Below are 18,855 nucleotides of genomic sequence, written 5' to 3' on the forward strand. Positions count from 1 at the left end.
AAAGTCATGCAATTTCTTGCCGCGTTTTTTGCCGCAAAGCAATGCCTATTATATTTTTTCTGTTTGCGCCCCCCAAAAATGTTGAGCACCAGCCGCCACTGGCTCTGATGCTGCTCATCCTGGCTTGATGTTTCACACTGATCCACTAGTGATACAGTGCACTGGTCAGTCAGAAGAAACTTTACAGTTGTCCTGGCCAAAAGGCACGGGAGAGGCGCCCTGGTGCATGCTGGGTGACTGTAACGATGTCTGAGGTGCACATGGGGCTTATGGTCTTCGACTGTAGAGTGGGGTCCAGGTGGGGAGGGGGCTGTCACCTCTCCCAAGCACAGGCTGCCATGTGGCTTCAGGTGGTCAACCTGAGGGCCAGAAACAGAGATGCTGAAACCCAGGGACTCTTGAGGGCTGACTGAGGGAGGATGTCCATGGATCTTGTCTGGTATCACGGAGGAAGGTGACCTGTGGACAGGGCCTTGTGAGTACAGACTTCCCACAGGGATCCTAGAGACTGTTGCTGTTAAAATCCCCTCCTGGTGCTAGAAAGTCAGCGGGCTGGGTGTAAGCTAAAGGGGATAGTTTCTAGTGTCCTGAAGATACAGAGTTCACTGAGTCTTCTGCTAACACAGGCAAAGGACTTCTTCTTCCCATGCAAGTGCTGTATAGTTCAGCAGAAGATCTGCTACTCAATTACACTAAGTAAGGCCAAGTGAGAGCTGTCCTCACCTGTACATAGTTGAATTTAGAGTATCCCACTAATCCCTTCTCCTATCCAAGTTCTCCAAATAAAACACCAAAAACAAATCCCGTAGACTGGTCATTGGAGACAACGAGTGACAGTGTGTGTGTGTGCACCATACAGTATGTGAAAATACCAGTATCTGACAACAGGATAATCAGAGGGAGACCCAAGATAGAGCTATACTCAACACCCCCTACGGGGGTAGTGCTACATAAATACATGGTAAATGTTCTATTAAAATATCTCAAAGATAATCAATTTTTACTAAAAAAAAAAACCCAGAGAAAGCATGCATTCCCATGGCTGCATATGACTTTATATTTAAGCTGGCCATACATGGCTAAGTTTTTTTGTTCAGCCAGTGGGCTCAACAAAAAAAACTGTACCAATTCCCCCCGCCACACATTTGAGGTGAATAGGAAAATCTTCCCTGCTGCGCTACTGTATTCTGACAGCAGTGGGGACTCCTCTGCTGATAGAATACACAGATCATAACTGCAGCTGCAGATGGATTTTATCCAACAGATCCGTTCAGCAAAAGTCAATCGACTGATTGAATTCCATTGAGTGGCAGTGGCCACACATGGATCGAAATTCGGCTGGTCCCTGATTAAATTTCAATCCATCTATGGCTAGGTTTACTCTCAGCTTTGTGGTGAAAATAAATTTAAAAAGGGTGCTTACTGCTAATGTAGCTCTTTATTTTCAAAGGATCACACATCTTCCCCTTTTTCAAACATTTGCAAATAAGTATACATGTACAGCATATCACTCTTTACTTTTAGTAAATTGTTTTCTTTTTTTAACATTTTTTTATTTGATGAAACATAATCTTCCAGGGCCAAAAACACTGACCGCGGATTTCATTTAAAACAAGTAAAACAAACACTCCTGCAGGTAGAGGGGCAGTCCATAAATCCAGCTTTGCAACTGAATACAAATATTAAAACACCAAATGCCATTTCAGAAACACAGCAAGCATTTCTGCAATTCCATCTAGTGGCCAAAATGTGGTATATTTTTCTGAAATACCTTAATAAAAAAAATATACTGAATTTTGACTGCTAGATGGAGCTGACGATCATAGGAAGGTCATAGTACCGTACTAGAGATAATCAAGGGAAAATGTGTGCATCCTGAATGAATGTTTGTGACATTTGTCCAATAAATGTCTTATAAATAAACACACATCCCTTTCATTATCAGTGAAAGTAAAAGAAAAATTGTCCCCAGAAAAGTAATAGAGGAGAGATCTGGTGATCCCCAAGGAATTCCCTTAATTTGCAGGGACTTCCTCTTACTTCCTGTTTGGTTATGGGACAGGAAGTGAAAGAAAATCTTAGCAATGGGACACAGATGTCAAACAAACAATCTGACAGGGGTTATAACCCTCCTTTGCCCTATCCAAAATTAAAGAAAAAAAGCTTTGCCTATAGTTCTACTTTAACCGCTTTACGACCACCCGCCACAGATGTACTGCGGCAGGCAGCCGCTCCCATGCAAATCATTGTAACTGTACGGCGCTCGCTCGCAGGAGGCTAGGAGGCGAGCGCGCGGCGCCAGCGGCACGCTCCTGCCCCCCCTCGTCAGCGGGGAAGCCAATGCAGCAGGCAGGCGTCTCCGATTGCCGCCTGACACCCGCGATCGCTCCCCGCTGAGAGAGAAGAACGGTCGGCTGTTGTAAACACAGCTGACTGTTCTTCTCCCTGGAATGATCATAGAGCCCATGTGATCCTTCTATATAGGATCACATGTCTCTATGGTCATTTCAGAAGCCCCCCCCCCACAGTTAGAATCATTCCCCATGGCTCACATTTAACCCCTTGATCACCCACAGGGTTAACCCCTTCCCTGCCAGGATCATTATTACAGTAACAGTGCATATTTTTAGCACCGATTACTGTAGTAATGTCACTGGTACCCCCAAAAGTGTCAAAATGTCAGTTAGGGGTCCGATCTGTTCACCACAATGTCGCAGTCCCGCAAAAAATCACAGATTGCCGCCATCGCAGTCCCGCTATAAGTCGTTGATCACCACCATTGCTAGAATATAAAAATAAAATAAAATAAAATAAAAAATTCCAGTATATATCCCATAGTTTGAAGACACTGTAACGTTTGCACAAACCATACGTTTATTGAGATTTTTTTAACACAAATAAGTAGCAGAATACATTTTGACCTAAATTTATGAAGAAATTTGATTTTTTCTATTTTTCTATTGGCTATGTTATATAGTCGAAAAGTAGAATTTATTTTTTTTTTCCAAATTGTCGGTCTTTTTTTTTTTGTTTATAGCGCAAAAAATAAAAACTGCAGTGGTGATCAAATACCACCAAAAGAAAGCTCTATTTGTAGGTAAAAAAAAGACATACATTTTATTTGGGTACAGTATTGCATGACCACACAATTGTCAGTTAAAATAACGCAGTGCTGTATCTCAAAAAATGGTCTGGTCATGACGGGGGAGGGGGGGGTTAAATCTTCCGGAGGTCAAGTGGTTAAGGTATGACGATGCACTGACGCACCTTGGTTTTTCGAACACTCAGTAGCAAAAAGGTTAGAGTGAACCTAATGTCTTATGTGGGAGCCCACCTACAGATGGGGATCGAAAGTTTGGGCACCCCAGGTAAAAATTTGTATTAATGTGCATAAAGAAGCCAAGGAAAGATGGAAAAATCTCCAAAAGGCATCAAATTACAGATAAGACATTCTTATAATATGTCAACAAAAGTTAGATTTTATTCCCATCATTTACACTTTCAAAATAACAGAAAACAAAAAAATGGCGTCTGCAAAAGTTTGTTGCACATTAATACAAATTTTTACCTGGGGTGCCCAAACTTTCGATCCCCACTGTACAAACATCCCACCACGCAATTAAAATCTTCTCATTGCAAAGCAAATAAAAATATACCTTACTTTACACCCAACTTTCGACCTCTTTCTTTAGGTCAGGTGACATCACTGGGGCCTAACCGTGAGATCCTGGATAAGCTGGGGATCCCAAATTTTGTAAAGAGATGTTTCAGCAATCTGCAAGATCCCATTCTTCTGGGATTTCCCAGGATGCAGTGCCACTGGAAGCTGTGGTGTAGGGTAAGTATATTTTACATTTTTCTTTCAATTCAATATACTTTTTTTATGCTTTTAACTTAGCAATTTTTCAGGCATGAGGTAAGGAGCTCCTAGAAGAGCAGGGTCAACTTTAAAATGGTTTTAAACTCAATTCTTCACTGTGTCACCTCCCCCACCCCCCGATGGTCATTTCCGATCTTTGGTTCCCCACCCTTCTTAGTACCCCTCCCCCCCTTTTTTTTTTGTCCTCGCATTGGTCCTTTCTCTCCCGGATTGCTCCCCTTTTTGCCAATGTATTTAAATATGTGATCCATATATTATTATATTGAATAGATAAAGCTACACGTATATTTATGTATTGAGTATGTATTGATTATTTATGGGACTTTATTTATTATAAGGTGTATATACATTCATCGTAAAGTTTTCTACACTTCCGGATCCTGAGGAAACCCAAACTGTGGACGAAACTCGTAGATCCACTGTACTTGAGGATGTGCCTTGTTAAGTGATACACCTTTTATATACTGTACTTCTACATGTCGATTTTACAATCTTGTTTTCAATAAAATGTAAATATTTTTTATGATTTTTTTTTTTATGCTTTGGGCACATTAAAATACCTATTGTCCTCGTCTGCAGGATTCTCCCTGTCTGACCTGGTTTATTTTTAGATGCACTCAATTTATAGGGAATCATGGCGGTTTTTTTGTCAATAGATATTTACTCTCCACCCAATTCCCATATGGTTTTAAACTGAAAATAAAATGTAATATATTGCAGCTTACGTTAGATGTGGTGGCTGCATCACTTTTCTTTCCTTTGGCTCCCCCCCCCCCTCTGTTTTTACCTGATGATCTGGCCAGTAACACACTTCTTGTTTTAGTGAGACACAACTCTGGATGAAGGAGCACAGGAGGCACAGCAGGCAGCAGCTGCAGAAAGTGATTCTAATGGATGTGGTTTCCTAATCATGTGTTATTATTACTTGTATCTTAGTGTAGACTTCTGGGAAAATCCGTGAGCCAATCACACAAGCAGGGAATGATGTTTCTGGGGGGCGCTCTGTACACAATATGTGTACAGAACAGCTCCAGGTCGCCATATTGCATTCTCTCAGAGAATTACAGCGGCTGCAGATTGAAAAGGAAAAAAAACTTTTAATAACATTCAATTACAATATGAATTGAGTCGCAATGGTATATAATTTTTTTTTTTTTTAAATGTATTAGCAGATTTAACTACACTAACAAACTGAAGCCAAACTCTGGCTCATATTTCAAAATCAGTTACAGCAAACGTTTTTTTTTCCTTTTGGGATAAAGATTTTACATAAATTAAGGCTGATCATTGTAAGCACCGCTGTCAGTGTTAGATGGTTTGTATCATCCCTATAAACTGATTCATTCCGCTGGGGAGCTTGTGCTTTTAGACTTACTGGCTGGATCACAAGGTGAAAATAGAACAAAGAAAAAATAAACAAGAAAACAAATGCAGCCATCATATCTAAGAATTAGTAAACTGCAACATAATAAATGTTTAATATATAAAAAGTACCCTGGCTCTATCACTAATGGAATGATCAGCTGAAACGATTGCCGCATGCACCGGTCAGCTCATCTGTGGCCACAAAGTAATCAAAATTAAGTAAAAAATGGTGCTGCGCTGTCTGTGACATCCAAAATATATTAAACGTAATAACGGTGACAGATGTAGTTGTGAGCAACTCACAGCTGTAAGGTAACAGCATAGATAGTACTCCTTGGGCAAGATGTTGGTATTGGAACGGATGTCTGTAGGGGATCTCCTAATATGACCTCCAATGGTAATACTCTAAAGTTGGTAGTGTCAGGTCAAGTTAGCGGAGGTCCACTAGATGGTCTGGATGTCAGCTCAATAGATATAATGTATAAAGAGAGGAAGGCTTCACATAGTGTGACTTTATATCCAACGTTTATTTATAAAAGATTAAAACACTCACTTTTTGAAAATAAATGCAAGGCATGTACTCCACGAGCTGCGAGCTCGTCCTCTGGCAGCACTTCCCGTTTCGCCTACCAGGCACAGTCTCGGCGCGCAGCATCACACACACATGACTTCATCAGGGGAATCCCCTGATGAAGTCACGTGTGCGTGACACTACACGTCATCAGGGAAATCCCCTGATAAAGTCATGTGTGCGTGACGCTACGCGTCAGGACGTTACACGTCATCAGTGAAAACCCCTGATGAAGTCATGTGTGCGTGACGCTACGCGTCAGGACGTTACACGTCATCAGGGAAAACCCCTGATGAAGTCATGTGTGCGTGACGCTACACTTCAGGACGCTACACGTCATCGGGGAAAATGCCCTGATGAAGTCACGTGTGCGTGATGCTAAGCGTCAGGACGTTACATGTCATCAGGAAAAACCGCTGATGAAATCACGTGTGCGTGACGCTACGCGTCAGGACGTTACACGTCATTAGTGAAATCCCCTGATGAAGTTGCGTGTGCTTTACACGTCATCAGGGAAAACCCCTGAGGAAATCATGTGTGCGTGATGCTACGCGTCAGGACGTTACACGTCATCAGGGAAAACCCCTGATGAAGTCACGTGTGCGTGACGCTACGTGTCAGGACGTAACACGTCATCAGAGAAAACCCCTGATGAAGTCACGTGTGCGTTACACGTCATCAAGGAAAACCCCTGATGAAGTCACATTTGCGTGACGCTACGCGTCATCAGGGAAATCCCCTGATGAAATCACGTGTGCGTGATGCTACGCGCCGAGACTGTGCCTGGTAGGCGAAACGGGAAGTGCTGCCGGAGAACGAGCTTGCGGCTCATGGAGTACATGCCTTGTATTTATTTTCAAAAAGTGAGTGTTTTTAATCTTTTATAAATAAATGTTGGATACAGAGTCACACTATGTGGAGCCTTCCTCTCTTTATAATAAATGTTTGCTTTTGTGTTTAAAACAGCTTTAAAGTAATTTATGAGATGTCTTGATATCAACATAAGGGGACATTGTGTGTGTCTCCCTGAGAGGCTGGCGTTATTCTGACCGGATCGGCACTTTCAATACGGTGTTCCGTAAGCAAGAAGGAGACATGTATGATAGTCTCTTGGAATAATCATAGTGTCTTTGTAACTTTTGGGCCCTTCTTTTTGGGAGAATATGAGATGTCCAATGCTCCTGCTGCCATAACTCCACAAAACAGCCTGAAGAAGCTGCGGAGCGAAACGCGTACAATTGAACCCAGTCTATCCAGGACTAAGAAGGTTGACCATGATTATAGTCTATAAACAAGAAATGATCACATGTTTGAATGTACATGGGTTCTTCTGACTTAGGAGTATACTGTTGTATGGCTATTTATCTACATCTGTGTGATGGTTTTTATGAAACTTTTTAACAATAAATTTGCCTATATATATATAAATATATATATATATATATATATATATATATATCACTCTAGATTGTACATTTATTATGAGATTAATTAGTGTATGCCTATAAAGTCCTATCATTTGTAGGGGAATTGAATTTTCTTCCCTTTCTTTTGGGATGTGGCATCACTATATTCGGGATCACGTCTTAAATTTTTGCAATATCAACATGAATTGTATGCAGCAATTCGCTCCTCAAGCTAGCCATACACACATACAGTAGATTTCTCATGTAGGCTAAATAAGGGAAATCTAATAGATTCCTCCATCCAAATAGCATGGGTGGAGGAATCTCTACTGCTTGCTACTGTATTGAGACATCCGCAGTGCCTACAGGTATCTGAATTTTCGAAGAGTGACTGCATCTGGTTCGCCCAACATTTTTCCACCTGGCTCCTTAGATTTTTTACTTTAACCTTGAAAAGTCTATCAAGCTCAGTGGTGATGACCAGGCCACCCACAGCTAAATTGTCAGTGATTCAGTCAGAATTGGCCCAAAATTCAAGACGTGTATTGCAGAGTTCAAAGGAAAAAGTCTCCTGATTTTGTCAGTGTCCAAACTGCTGTTACAGAATAATTCTACATTTATTCTCAATGCTGCCATGCTGAACAATTATCTGAAACACAAAACACACAGAGCTTTTGACTATGTACAGTTTTCTGCTTCACATTCTGTGATTTAAAAAGAATGAACCAAAGCTGATGAATTTCCACTGCTGACTAACAAGAAATAGCAGCATGACTTTAAAGCAGTATTAGGCTCTTTTCACATCTAGGCGTTTTTGGGCGTTTTTCTGCTCTAAGCCTCAGCTCTAAAAACACCCAACAAGACAAATTCCAATTAATTTCAATGGCCCCTGTTCAAATGTGAGCGTTCTGTCGCCCTAAGCAAAACGCCCGTTGCTCAGAAAAGTACATGAGCTTCTTTTTTGGCGTTTTTATTTTTTTGGTCACTTGTCAACCTAAAAACGCCTGTACAAAAACGCTGCAAAAACACCTCTAAAACGCCCAAAAAAAAAACACCCGAAAAAAATGCCTGTAAAAATAATAACGCCTAGATGTGAATGCAGCCTTAAAGTGTTACTAAACCCACAACAGTAAAATCAGTGTCTTTATACGCAGTAAAGCTTGCTTGTTACTAACTGTGGAACCTAAGGGGTTAATCCTCTGCAATGTGTAAAAAGGCTGCTTGATCTGGGGAGCTTTGATCCTCCCCTTCTTCCACAGTCCCCAATCCATCTCCTGATTGAACAGAGTTTATGGAGTCAGGCTGCACATGCTCAGTTTGATGTGTATTGATATGCTAGTTTTTTTTTTTTTTTTTATATTGGGAGGGTGCATGTTATCAGCACAGGACCAATCAGAACTGTCCAGACAGAGGGTCAGGAGTCATGCAACTTTATAGGACAGCCAGAGGAGAATAAAAACACCTCCTATAAGCTTTAACCAGACACTGATAGAAGTCACAAGACTGCTATATACTGCTGATGAGAAAAGGTATTTAGCAGTTTTTAATTTACTAACATAATTGCATTTCCATGTTCTGAGTACTGTGGGAGACCAGATATGGTGACTGCAGGCTCCTGGGGAGACCAGATATGGTGACTGCAGGCTCCTGGGGAGACCAGATATAGTGACTGCAGAGTCCTGGGGAGACCAGATATAGTGACTGTAGGCTCCTGGGGAGAGCAGATATAGTGACTGTAGGCTCCTGGGGAGACCAGATATAGTGACTGCAGAGTCCTGGGGAGACCAGATATAGTGACTGCAGAGTCCTGGGGAGACCAGATATAGTGATTGCAGAGTCCTGGGGAGACCAGATACAGTGACTGCAGAGTCCTGGGGAGACCAGATACAGTGACTGCAGGCTCCTAGGGAGACCAGATATAGTGAATGCAGAGTCCTGGGGAGACCAGATATAGTGACTGCAGGCTCCTTGGGAGACCAGATATAGTGACTGCAGAGTCCTGGGGAGACCAGATATAGTGACTGCAGAGTCCTGGGGAGACCAGATATAGTGAATGCAGAGTCCTGGGGAGACCAGATATAGTGACTGCAGGCTCCTGGGGAGACCAGATATAGTGAATGCAGAGTCCTGGGGAGACCAGATATAGTGACTGCAGGCTCCTGGGGGAGACCAGATATAGTGACTGCAGGCTCCTGGGGAGACCAGATATAGTGAATGCAGAGTCCTGGGGAGACCAGATATAGTGACTGCAGGCTCCTGGGGAGACCAGATATAGTGAATGCAGAGTCCTGGTGAGACCAGATATAGTGACTGCAGAGTCCTGGGGAGACCAGATATAGTGACTGCAGGCTCCTGGGTTTAGTAACACTTTAAGTGTGTCATTTTGAGCTTTTAAAGTGATATTAAAGGCAAATTTAAACAAATAAAATAACAAACATGTCATACTGTGGGAGGTCAGATATAATGAATGCAGGGTCCTGGGTTTAGTAACACTTTAAAGCCAAACCCAAAAATATAACATATTGCAGCTTACCAATCATTAGATGAGATGGCTGCATTAGTTTTCCTTTTTTTAGGCTTTTCCCCTCTGTTTTCCCCCTGGTGATCTAGCCAGTAACACACTTCCTGTATAAGAGTGCCCCCCCCCCCCACTATGGATGAAGGAGCAGAGGGGGCACCAGCATTGTCAGCCTGGGGGGGGGGGGCATTAGCTGTACAAGCAGATTTAAATACACTAACAAATTGAAGCCAAGCTCCAGCTAATGCTTTATAAGCAGTTACAACAAACATCCTTTTGTAGTGATGGCTTTACATAAAAGCTGATCATTGTAAACACCCCTGCCAGTGTTAAATGGATTTTCTCAACCCTGCAAACTGCTACACTTGCAGGACAGCTGCAGACACTAAACAGACACTAGCCAGGTCACCTGGTGAAAAGAAAAGAAAGCCTAAAAAGGAAAGCTAATGCATCATCACATCTAAGAATTGGTAAGCTGCAATATAATAAATGTTTGATTTTAGGTTTAATGATACTTTAAAGAGGAGTTCCACCCAAAAGTGGAACTTCAGCTCATCTGCTTCTCCCCCCCCCCCCCCACCGGTGCCAGGTTTGGCACCTTTCAGGGGGGGGGGGGGGTATCTGTTTTTGACAGGTACCCTTCTCCACTCCTGGGAGACAGCGGCGCTGAGCTGTCCCTCTGAAGTTCCCTCCTCCTCCTTCCCCCGCCGCCAAGCCAATTAGAATGCGCAGCACGCTTCGCGCATGCGCAGTAAGGCATCGGCTGTAATGCCGAAAGGCTTCATTGCCGGTTTCCCATAAAATGAATGGCAGTGGCAGCACATGACAGCCAATCTGAAAATCGGCTGGGGTGCTGACATCGCCAGCTCCTTGGACAGGTAAGAGTCTATTTACTAAAAGTCAGCAGCTACAGTATTTGTAGCTGCTGACTTTTAATTATTTATTTTTTTAACAGCTGGAACACACCACTTTAACCACTTGCCGACCGCCCCATGCAGATTTAATGCGGCAGGGCGGCTCGGCTGCGCATAATCACGTTGATGCACGTAGATTAGACACAGGAGGCAGACCGCAAGAGGAGCGGGCTCGATCGCAGCCGGCCTCTCGCAATCTTTGGCAATACTGACAGGAGAGCCGTCTGGAATGTAAACAATGCAAGTCGGCTCTCCTGTCAGAGGGGCAGGGAAAGATTGTGTGATTCAGCTAAGCTGAATCACTGATCTCTCTCTGCCTCTGTTAAATCCCCCCCCCCCCCCACAGTTAGAAAGCACATATAGGGAACGCACTTAACCCTTTGATCACCCCCAGTGTTAACCCCTTTCCTGCCAATGTCATTATTACAGTAACAGTGCATATGTTTAGCACTGATTACTGTAGTAATGCCACTGGTCCCCCCAAAAGTGTCAAAAATGTCAGTTAGGGGTCCGATCTGTCCGCCGCAATGTCGCAGTCCCGCTAAAAATCGCAGATCACCGCCATTACTAGTAAAAAAAATTTATAAAAATGACATAAATCTTTTCCCTAGTTTGTAGACGCAATGACTTTTGCGCAAACCAATTATTATACGCTTTTTAGGATTTTTTTTTTTTTACCAAAAATATGTAGCAGAATACAAATTGGCCTAAACTGACCAAAAAAAATAGATTTTTTAAATTTTTTTATTGGGAATGTTTTATAGCAGAAAGTAGGACGTAAGAGAAATCAGAGTAAAGAGAAATAAAATAAATAAAATAATAAATAAATAAATATTATAAATAAATAAATAAATAAATAAAATAAATAAAGAGAATAAGCAGAGGACGTAAGAGAAATCAGTGTTTTTTCAAAATTGACGCTCTTTTTTTGTTTATAGCGCAAAAATGAAAAACCGCAGAGGTGATCAAATACCACCAAAAGAAAGCTCTATTTGTGGGGAAAAAAAGGACATTGGGTACAGCGTCTCACGACTGCGCAATTGTCAGTTAAAGCAAAGCAAGAATCGCAAAAAATGCCCTGGTAATTAAGGGGGTAAAAGTGGTTAAATGATATAAAAATGTTCTACACAGCCTCAGCCTTCTGTGCAATACTATGATGGCACATCACATGTGACAGCTCGACTTTAAATGCATCCACCTAATATGACATAATAGCTGATCGCAGCTAGGCTGTTATTTTAACCCATAAACTGCTGGAGTAGCAAAAAAAAAAAAAACAACTTCTAGATCTGATCTTTCAAACAAAACAGAGGGAAAAAAGCGCAACATTTATACAGGATAAACCCCCCTACGAGTTTTACAAACAGAAGCTGTGTGCACCTAGTGGTGCCATTTGCCAGAAGTGCTTCCAGTAGCCCCTCCCATCTATTATATATATAAAGATTCCTAAGGAGGCAGCCGAGCTTAGTGCAACTCCTCCTTTCTTACTGCTGGGAAGGAAACTACATGAACAGCTGGGAAGACATCAGGAGAATTAAATTCACAGTCACGGCATTGCGAGCCATCAGGCCTTCTTATGAGCAATAATAGGGAGGAAGAGCAATTACTGGGGAAGGGAATTAAGGACACAATCTGGAGCAGGAGCAGCAGGGCGACTGCTAAAGATTTCGAGTCATCTTACGGAGCTTCAGGTAACGAGAGACAGAGTCTGCGATAACACAAAGCATGGCTTTCACCATGCTCCGATCCATGCCCACGCATGTCATGTACCCAGACTTTTCTATGATGTCTGAGGACGAGGAGAATAGGAGCGAGAGCGACAATTCCGATCAGTCGTTTGGATGCTACGACACTTCAGAAAAGCGAATGAAGGTGTCTCGGAAAACCGGGCAGGTGGTGGTAGTGAAGCAGAGGCAAGCGGCCAATGCCAGGGAAAGGGATCGGACACAAAGTGTTAACACCGCCTTCACTGCCCTTCGCACACTGATACCCACAGAGCCGGTGGACAGGAAGCTCTCCAAGATAGAGACTCTACGGTTGGCATCTAGCTACATCTCCCACCTGGCTAATGTGCTGCTGATAGGGGAGGGCTGTGAAGATGGGCAGCCGTGTTTCAGTACGGTATACAGACCCCGGGAAGAGTCGGAAGGAAAACTGCCACGCAGCATTTGCACGTTCTGTCTTAGCAACCAAAGAAAGGGGGTAAGTGAGAGGTACAAATCAAATGATACAATGTTGTCTAGAATTTAAATATAAATATATATATACATATGTTTATATATGTATATGTGTGTATATATATATATATATATATATATATATATATATCTCAAAATATAAGGGGCCTGAATTTAGGTAACTGAGTTAATAGAAGTGTAAATTTCAACTGCAATGATAAATCTCCTATAGCAATGAAGTAACAGACTAATCCATCTTTGAATTGTTGATTAAAAACTGAAAAGCAAAGGTAATGGTGGAAGCAAGGTTCCAGGTTTGAGGTTCACCAAATACCGCAAGTAGTCCTGGTAGTGGTAAAGGTTGCAATATAATATAAATAAGATTAAATGCAGTAAGGTCTTTGTTCTCAGCAGGAATGGGACAATTAATACTGAATTCAGCAGCTAGCTATTTCAGTTACAGCAGACCTTGCAATGGATGCTGTGTTTTCAGTATCAACATAAAAAAAAAAAAAAAGTTAGGAATTCATTTGAACTAGAATTTATGCTGTCCCCCTAGATCCTAGGACTAGTCTATTACAGATTCTAGGACAAATCTAGTAAAGATCCTGGGACTTGTGCAGCACTGATTCTGAGATGCTACCCAGGGCACTGCAAACATAATGGGTTTGATTTACTAAAACTGGAGAGGGCAAAACCTGGTACAGCACTGCATAGAAACCAATCAGCTTCCAGGTTTTTATAGTCTAAGGCTGGCCATACATATTCAATTTGTACAATTTTCTGTTAGATTTACCAAAAACCATATAATATCAGGTCAAAACTAAACAGCACTTTCAATTGGATCCAATTAGGCATGCCTTTGTACATAGTTGAAGGTAAATTTAAAGAAAATTGTATAATGTATGGCCAGCCTTAGAAAAATTGAACAAGCTGAATTTAGAAGCTGATTGGCTGCCATGCACAGCTGCATCAGAATTTGCACTCTCCAGTTTAAGTAAATCAACTCCAATAGCTCTTAAACTCGAAAATAACATTCCAAAATGTATGATCTGTAATATTATTATTATTATATCAGATTTATAGAGTTTGCACCGTGCTTTACAACATTAAATAAAAAATGTTTTTTATTATATTTCTAATAATGCTGTAATATATGAGAAGGAACGGGTCAAATTTAAAAAGGAACAATACAATTCTAAGAAAAGATATAAATGCAGAACCTCTGATCTCATGTTAATAATTAAACTAAAATATTGTTACGTAAACCTATGAATACAAAAATGTAAGCAGGTGTGAAAGAAATAGTTGATACATACTCAAAGAATTATAATCTCTTTAGTGCATTGGCACTCAAGTCCTATGCTACCAATTATTATAATTACAAGAAACTAAAAACTGGAATATTGTCCTTCGCCAAAATATCCTTACAAAATGATACATCTCGTCTAAAAGAATGCTGATAAAATGTGTCAAACTTCCAATGTATTCTTTGTATTTTAGTGTAGAATAATAAAAAAGAAATGCTCGGAGGTTTAATGTATTCTGCAGAGCCTGGTGCTGCACAGTAACAAAAGGCAGCAAAGCAGCACTCTGGGGTAATCTTTAAATTTTGGCTGGAGGGTTAAGCAAATGCGCTTTGCTGGGGCCTCAGACACATGAGCTGCTGTGATACCTTTTCTCCACCGCGGTCGATTAAATCCATTGCCATTGTTATCATTTCCACATTGGATTTTTGAATACCACCGCCTTTATTTGCCAGAAGACTGAGGTTTTCCTGTGAATGAGGGGTGCAGCTATTTTTGGCTGTGGAGTTTCTCCTCTATATATAAATAAACTCCCTCTCCATATTAATTTTTCACTTCCTTTCATTGCAAGCATTCTATAGTTATACTTTCCTATCCTAGTGTCAGCCATGACACAGGAGTTATACAGCACAGCTGTCCACAACAAAGGCCAAGACTTTTTGTGTTTGCATTGCGTTAACATATTTATCAGGCCTATGCTCATTAGGAGACCTGTGGACAAAGTGTGGCACTTGTTAAATACTGGACAGGTCAATTAGGTTTTCTTTTTATTAAGCAGTGTCAGTGCAACAACAACAAAAAGGTGCAATTTTAAAGAAGACTTTTTCTCTATTGTGTCCGTGGGCTGATAAAAGCCATTCTGCACAGAGGTGGCTTTTGTAATTAGAGGAGTTGATTTAGTAAAAGTGGAGAGTGCAAAATCTGGTGCAGCTGTGCATGGTAGCCAATCAGCTTCTAACTTCACCTTGTTGTATGAGCCCCCATTCACATCGGGGTGATTTGACATGTCACATTGCATGCCAAATCGCAGTCTATTGCCGGTAACGGCACCGACTGAATCATTCCTGCACTACTTTTGGCCACTTTGGGGGTCGATTTCAATAGACATCATGAACCAGCACAGATCTTTTAAATATCCCCCAAACTCGACATTCCGTCACCCCTTGGGGATCCCCAAGGGGTGACAGAATGTAGAGCAACAATTAAAGCCCAGTGTAGCTCTAAAATGTTTAGATATTTTCTATGTTACTGTTATTTCCTACTACAAAAGGTTTATGTTGAATGTTCTTGTATGACAAATGTTCATCTATGACAATGTTATTTCATTTATATTGAGACAAAACTTCAATAAAAATATTGATTCAAAAATCGCCCCCGAACTCGCACTGAAATGCGGGTTTAAAATCTTTCAAAACCCGCCTCCAATGTGAACGAGGGCTTAAGCTTTTCTAATAAAAACCTGGAAGCTTTTTCATGCACAGCTGCACCAGAATTTGCACTCTCCAGTTTTAGTAAATCAACCCCAGTGTGTCTTTGCAATGCACAGGAGTAAATAATAGCATTATGATATTTACAAGCATATTTTGTGTTAAAAATATAAAATACATCTGATCAAATACATTCACCATAAAGGGTTTGGTTACCTTGGGCCTGTTCAGCTACAGCAAAATATCCCCTGTAGATTGTCACTATCACATGCTAATTGGCCAATAACATCGTTCTCTACTGCATGTTATGATGCTGCATCTCCAGGAGTCCAATTTACTTACACAGTAAATACAGGTCTGGTAAATGAGAGATGCATGGGGGCTGATTTACTAAAACTGGAGAGTGCAAAAACTGGCGCAGCTCTGCATAGAAACCAATCAGCTTACAGGTTTGATTATTAAAGCTTAATTGAAAAAGCTAAAATTAGAAGCTGATTGGCTACAATGCACAGCTGCACCAGGTTCTCCAGTTTTAGCAAATCAACCCCACAATTGTCTACCAATAAAATACAGGAAAAGAATGCAATAAAACAAACTATTATTTTACCACTATTGCTGCTTCTTATATTCCTTAAGATATTAATCCAATGAAGTGTGACATTCAGCAGCCTTTTTCAAGTTTATAAGTAATTATAAGCAGCGCTTGCTAACTGTAAGACTGATTTACAAAGCTCAAAGATACATATTGGTTTGATTGTGGTTAGTCATTAAAGGCCTGTGAGGTTGATTTACTAAAGCTGGAGAGTGCAAAACCCCAACAGCTCTGCTTAGAAACCAATCAGCTTTTGTCAAAGCTTAACTGAACAAGCTGAAGTTAGAAGCGGATTGGCTATCATGCACAGCTGCACCAGATTTTGCACTCTTCAGATTTAGTAAATCAACCCCTCTGTTTGTGAGGAAACCCATTAGGCCGGCCACCCAGGCTGATGCTTTACCAAGTATGAGGCGCGGTGACGCACCAGCACAAAACGCCTCCAGGTTCAACTAGGTGCTGCCAGTGCACATGCGCTAAATTGTCAGTCCTCTTTCTCCACAGGAAGAGGGAACTATTTGCTTTTGCATAGAAAGATTTTAAAAGTATGTTGTGTGATAACAAAGTTCCTGACACCAGAAGCACCTGTTACCATGCATGCCCCAAAATTAAAAAAATGCCTTGGGGTTGATTTGCTAAAACTGGAGAGTGCAAAATCTGGTGCAGCTCTGCATGGAAACCAATCAGCTTTTACCTTCAGCTTGTTCAATTAAGCTTTGACAAAAAAAAAGCTAGAAGCTAATTGGTTCCAAAGCAGAGCTGCACCAGATTTTGCACTCTCCAGTTTTAGTAAATCAACCCCATCTTGTATGTCACCATTATAGTACAAATGTAAAATTATAATAACCTTAAGGCTGGGGTCACACTTATGCAAATTGGATGCGGGTTGACAGGAGAGTGTAACTGGCTCTCAAAGGAGTTGAGAAAAAATTCTGCCGGCTCCTCGATTGGACAGACTGAGAGCGATTTGCTAAAACTGGAGCACTCAGAATCTGGTGCAGCTCTGCATAGTAACCAATCAGCTTCTAACTTCAGCTTGTTCAATAAAGCTTTGACAATAAAAACTGGAAGCTGATTGGTTTTTATGCACAGCTGCACCAGATTTTTCACTCTCCAGTTTTAGTAAATCTGCCCCACTGTCTCCGAAATTCCATTCATTTCCCCACCCTGCCTTAAAGTAACAAAAACTATTAAATATCTGCTTAAAGCAAAGTAGAAAATAAAGAATGATTGCTATATTCACGATACAAGGCCTACAGCTGAATGTTCTCTTAACCTATTCATTCCACATTCTTGCAAATGTTCAAAACTACAAATGCGTCCAGTCTTGAATGTTATAGGAAATAGATGTGAGAAGTACAGTAGCCCATAGCAAACCATCTCTATTTCAGAGTAGTCAAAATAAGCATAAAAATAAATGAGGAGGGTTTACCCTACAGACTAGGCGTAAGAAAAGTAAAATAAACAAGAGTTCCTGTCAATCTTTGCTGATTGCACTACCCAAGGAGTGTTCTTTTTTTCCTTTTTCATTAACTTTACATAGTAAAATACAGTTCCGGGACAAGGTCAGCTAGAGCCCAGGGCGAACATGCTAAAACATGCCCCCCCCCCCCAAGATGTTTGAGCATTATGTGTCAGCAAAAATCCCCCCCCCCCCAAAAACAAAATCAAGTGCTAATCTGCATGCTTAGCTCAAATCCTCTCATTCAACAAATGCTTCCCCCCCCCAAAAACAAATCCTCTACCCCTCAAATTTCCCCTCCAAGCAAAAATACGCCCCCCCCCCACTCCAAATCTCCCCTCCTAGCTCAAATTCCCCTCCCCGAAACCCCCATCCTAGCACAAATGCCCCCCAATCATCCCTACTAGCATAAACCCCTCCCCAAAAAATGTCCCTTCTTAGCACGAATCCCCTTCCCCCCCCCCCCCACCATATTTCATTTCAACAAGCCCCCAAATCTCCCATGCTAGCACAAATCGGCTTACCCCATCCACCCTCTCAACACAAATCTCCCCAAATCCCCACTCCTAGAACACCTTCTCAAATTTCCCCTAGTAGAACAATTCTTACCTTCAGCCGCCACCCCCACACCCAAATTTCCCTTCCTAACACAACCTAACCTTGTGGTGCCCCTGAATTTTACATGATACCAATGTGCCCAGGGTAGCCATCCCTCCTGCCCACCCCTTGTCCCGGCACTGGTAAAATACACCAAGTTTTAGCATATGACTGTTTTATCTGACCACTCATAGAGGGCATAGGTGTTGACATCTGCAACAGAGTTCTATATTGTTTATTATATTATTCTATATTGTTTTTGCTAAGACAGTTCATTGTCGTTACAGGCCTCTAGGAGAGATCACGCTGGGGGCTGCCTTAAGGTTCGAGGAATGAACACAGTACGTATTCCACAAAGATGATCATTGCTTTTCCCCGGACTAAAAGCAGAAATGAAGGAGTACAAGGCCCGATAATTTAATTTTCTACTTAAGACTGGGAAAAAAAATTAGAAGGACCAACAGGTGGCCGAGAGCCACGGCCAAACCAGAGCGGAGCTGGTCACGTTATCTCTGAATGTTGCTATATGTGGGAGAACCTGAGCAAGTTGGGGTACAGCTGTCTTGAAACAGGGGAAACGCATTACAATAAAGGTCTGGAACTTTTATATCTCGTTTGGGACAAAGATTTCTGGGTCAC

General features: G+C 41.5%; 1 protein-coding gene across 1 annotated transcript; it reads left to right on the forward strand.

The window, feature by feature from the left end:
* The first annotated feature begins 12,117 nt into the window (after nt 1-12,117).
* On the forward strand, nt 12,118-18,652 carry TCF15 (transcription factor 15). The gene is made up of 2 exons (XM_082272750.1): nt 12,118-12,856; nt 18,504-18,652. The coding sequence occupies exons 1-2, from the start codon at nt 12,380-12,382 to the stop codon at nt 18,576-18,578; spliced, it is 552 nt and encodes a 183-aa protein (XP_082128876.1). The 5' UTR covers nt 12,118-12,379; the 3' UTR covers nt 18,579-18,652.
* Nucleotides 18,653-18,855: the final 203 nt, after the last annotated feature.

The sequence above is a fragment of the Pelophylax lessonae genome (genome assembly GCF_965119305.1).
Source record: "Pelophylax lessonae genome assembly, chromosome: 11".
Taxonomy (NCBI): domain Eukaryota; kingdom Metazoa; phylum Chordata; class Amphibia; order Anura; family Ranidae; genus Pelophylax; species Pelophylax lessonae.

Coding starts and splice junctions, on each gene's coding strand:
- TCF15 (XM_082272750.1), top strand. CDS start 12,380: ATGGCTTTCACCATGCTCCGATCCATGCCCACGCATGTCATGTACCCA. Junction 12,857..18,503: donor TTAGCAACCAAAGAAAGGGG/GTAAGTGAGAGG, acceptor TTGTCGTTACAG/GCCTCTAGGAGAGATCACGC.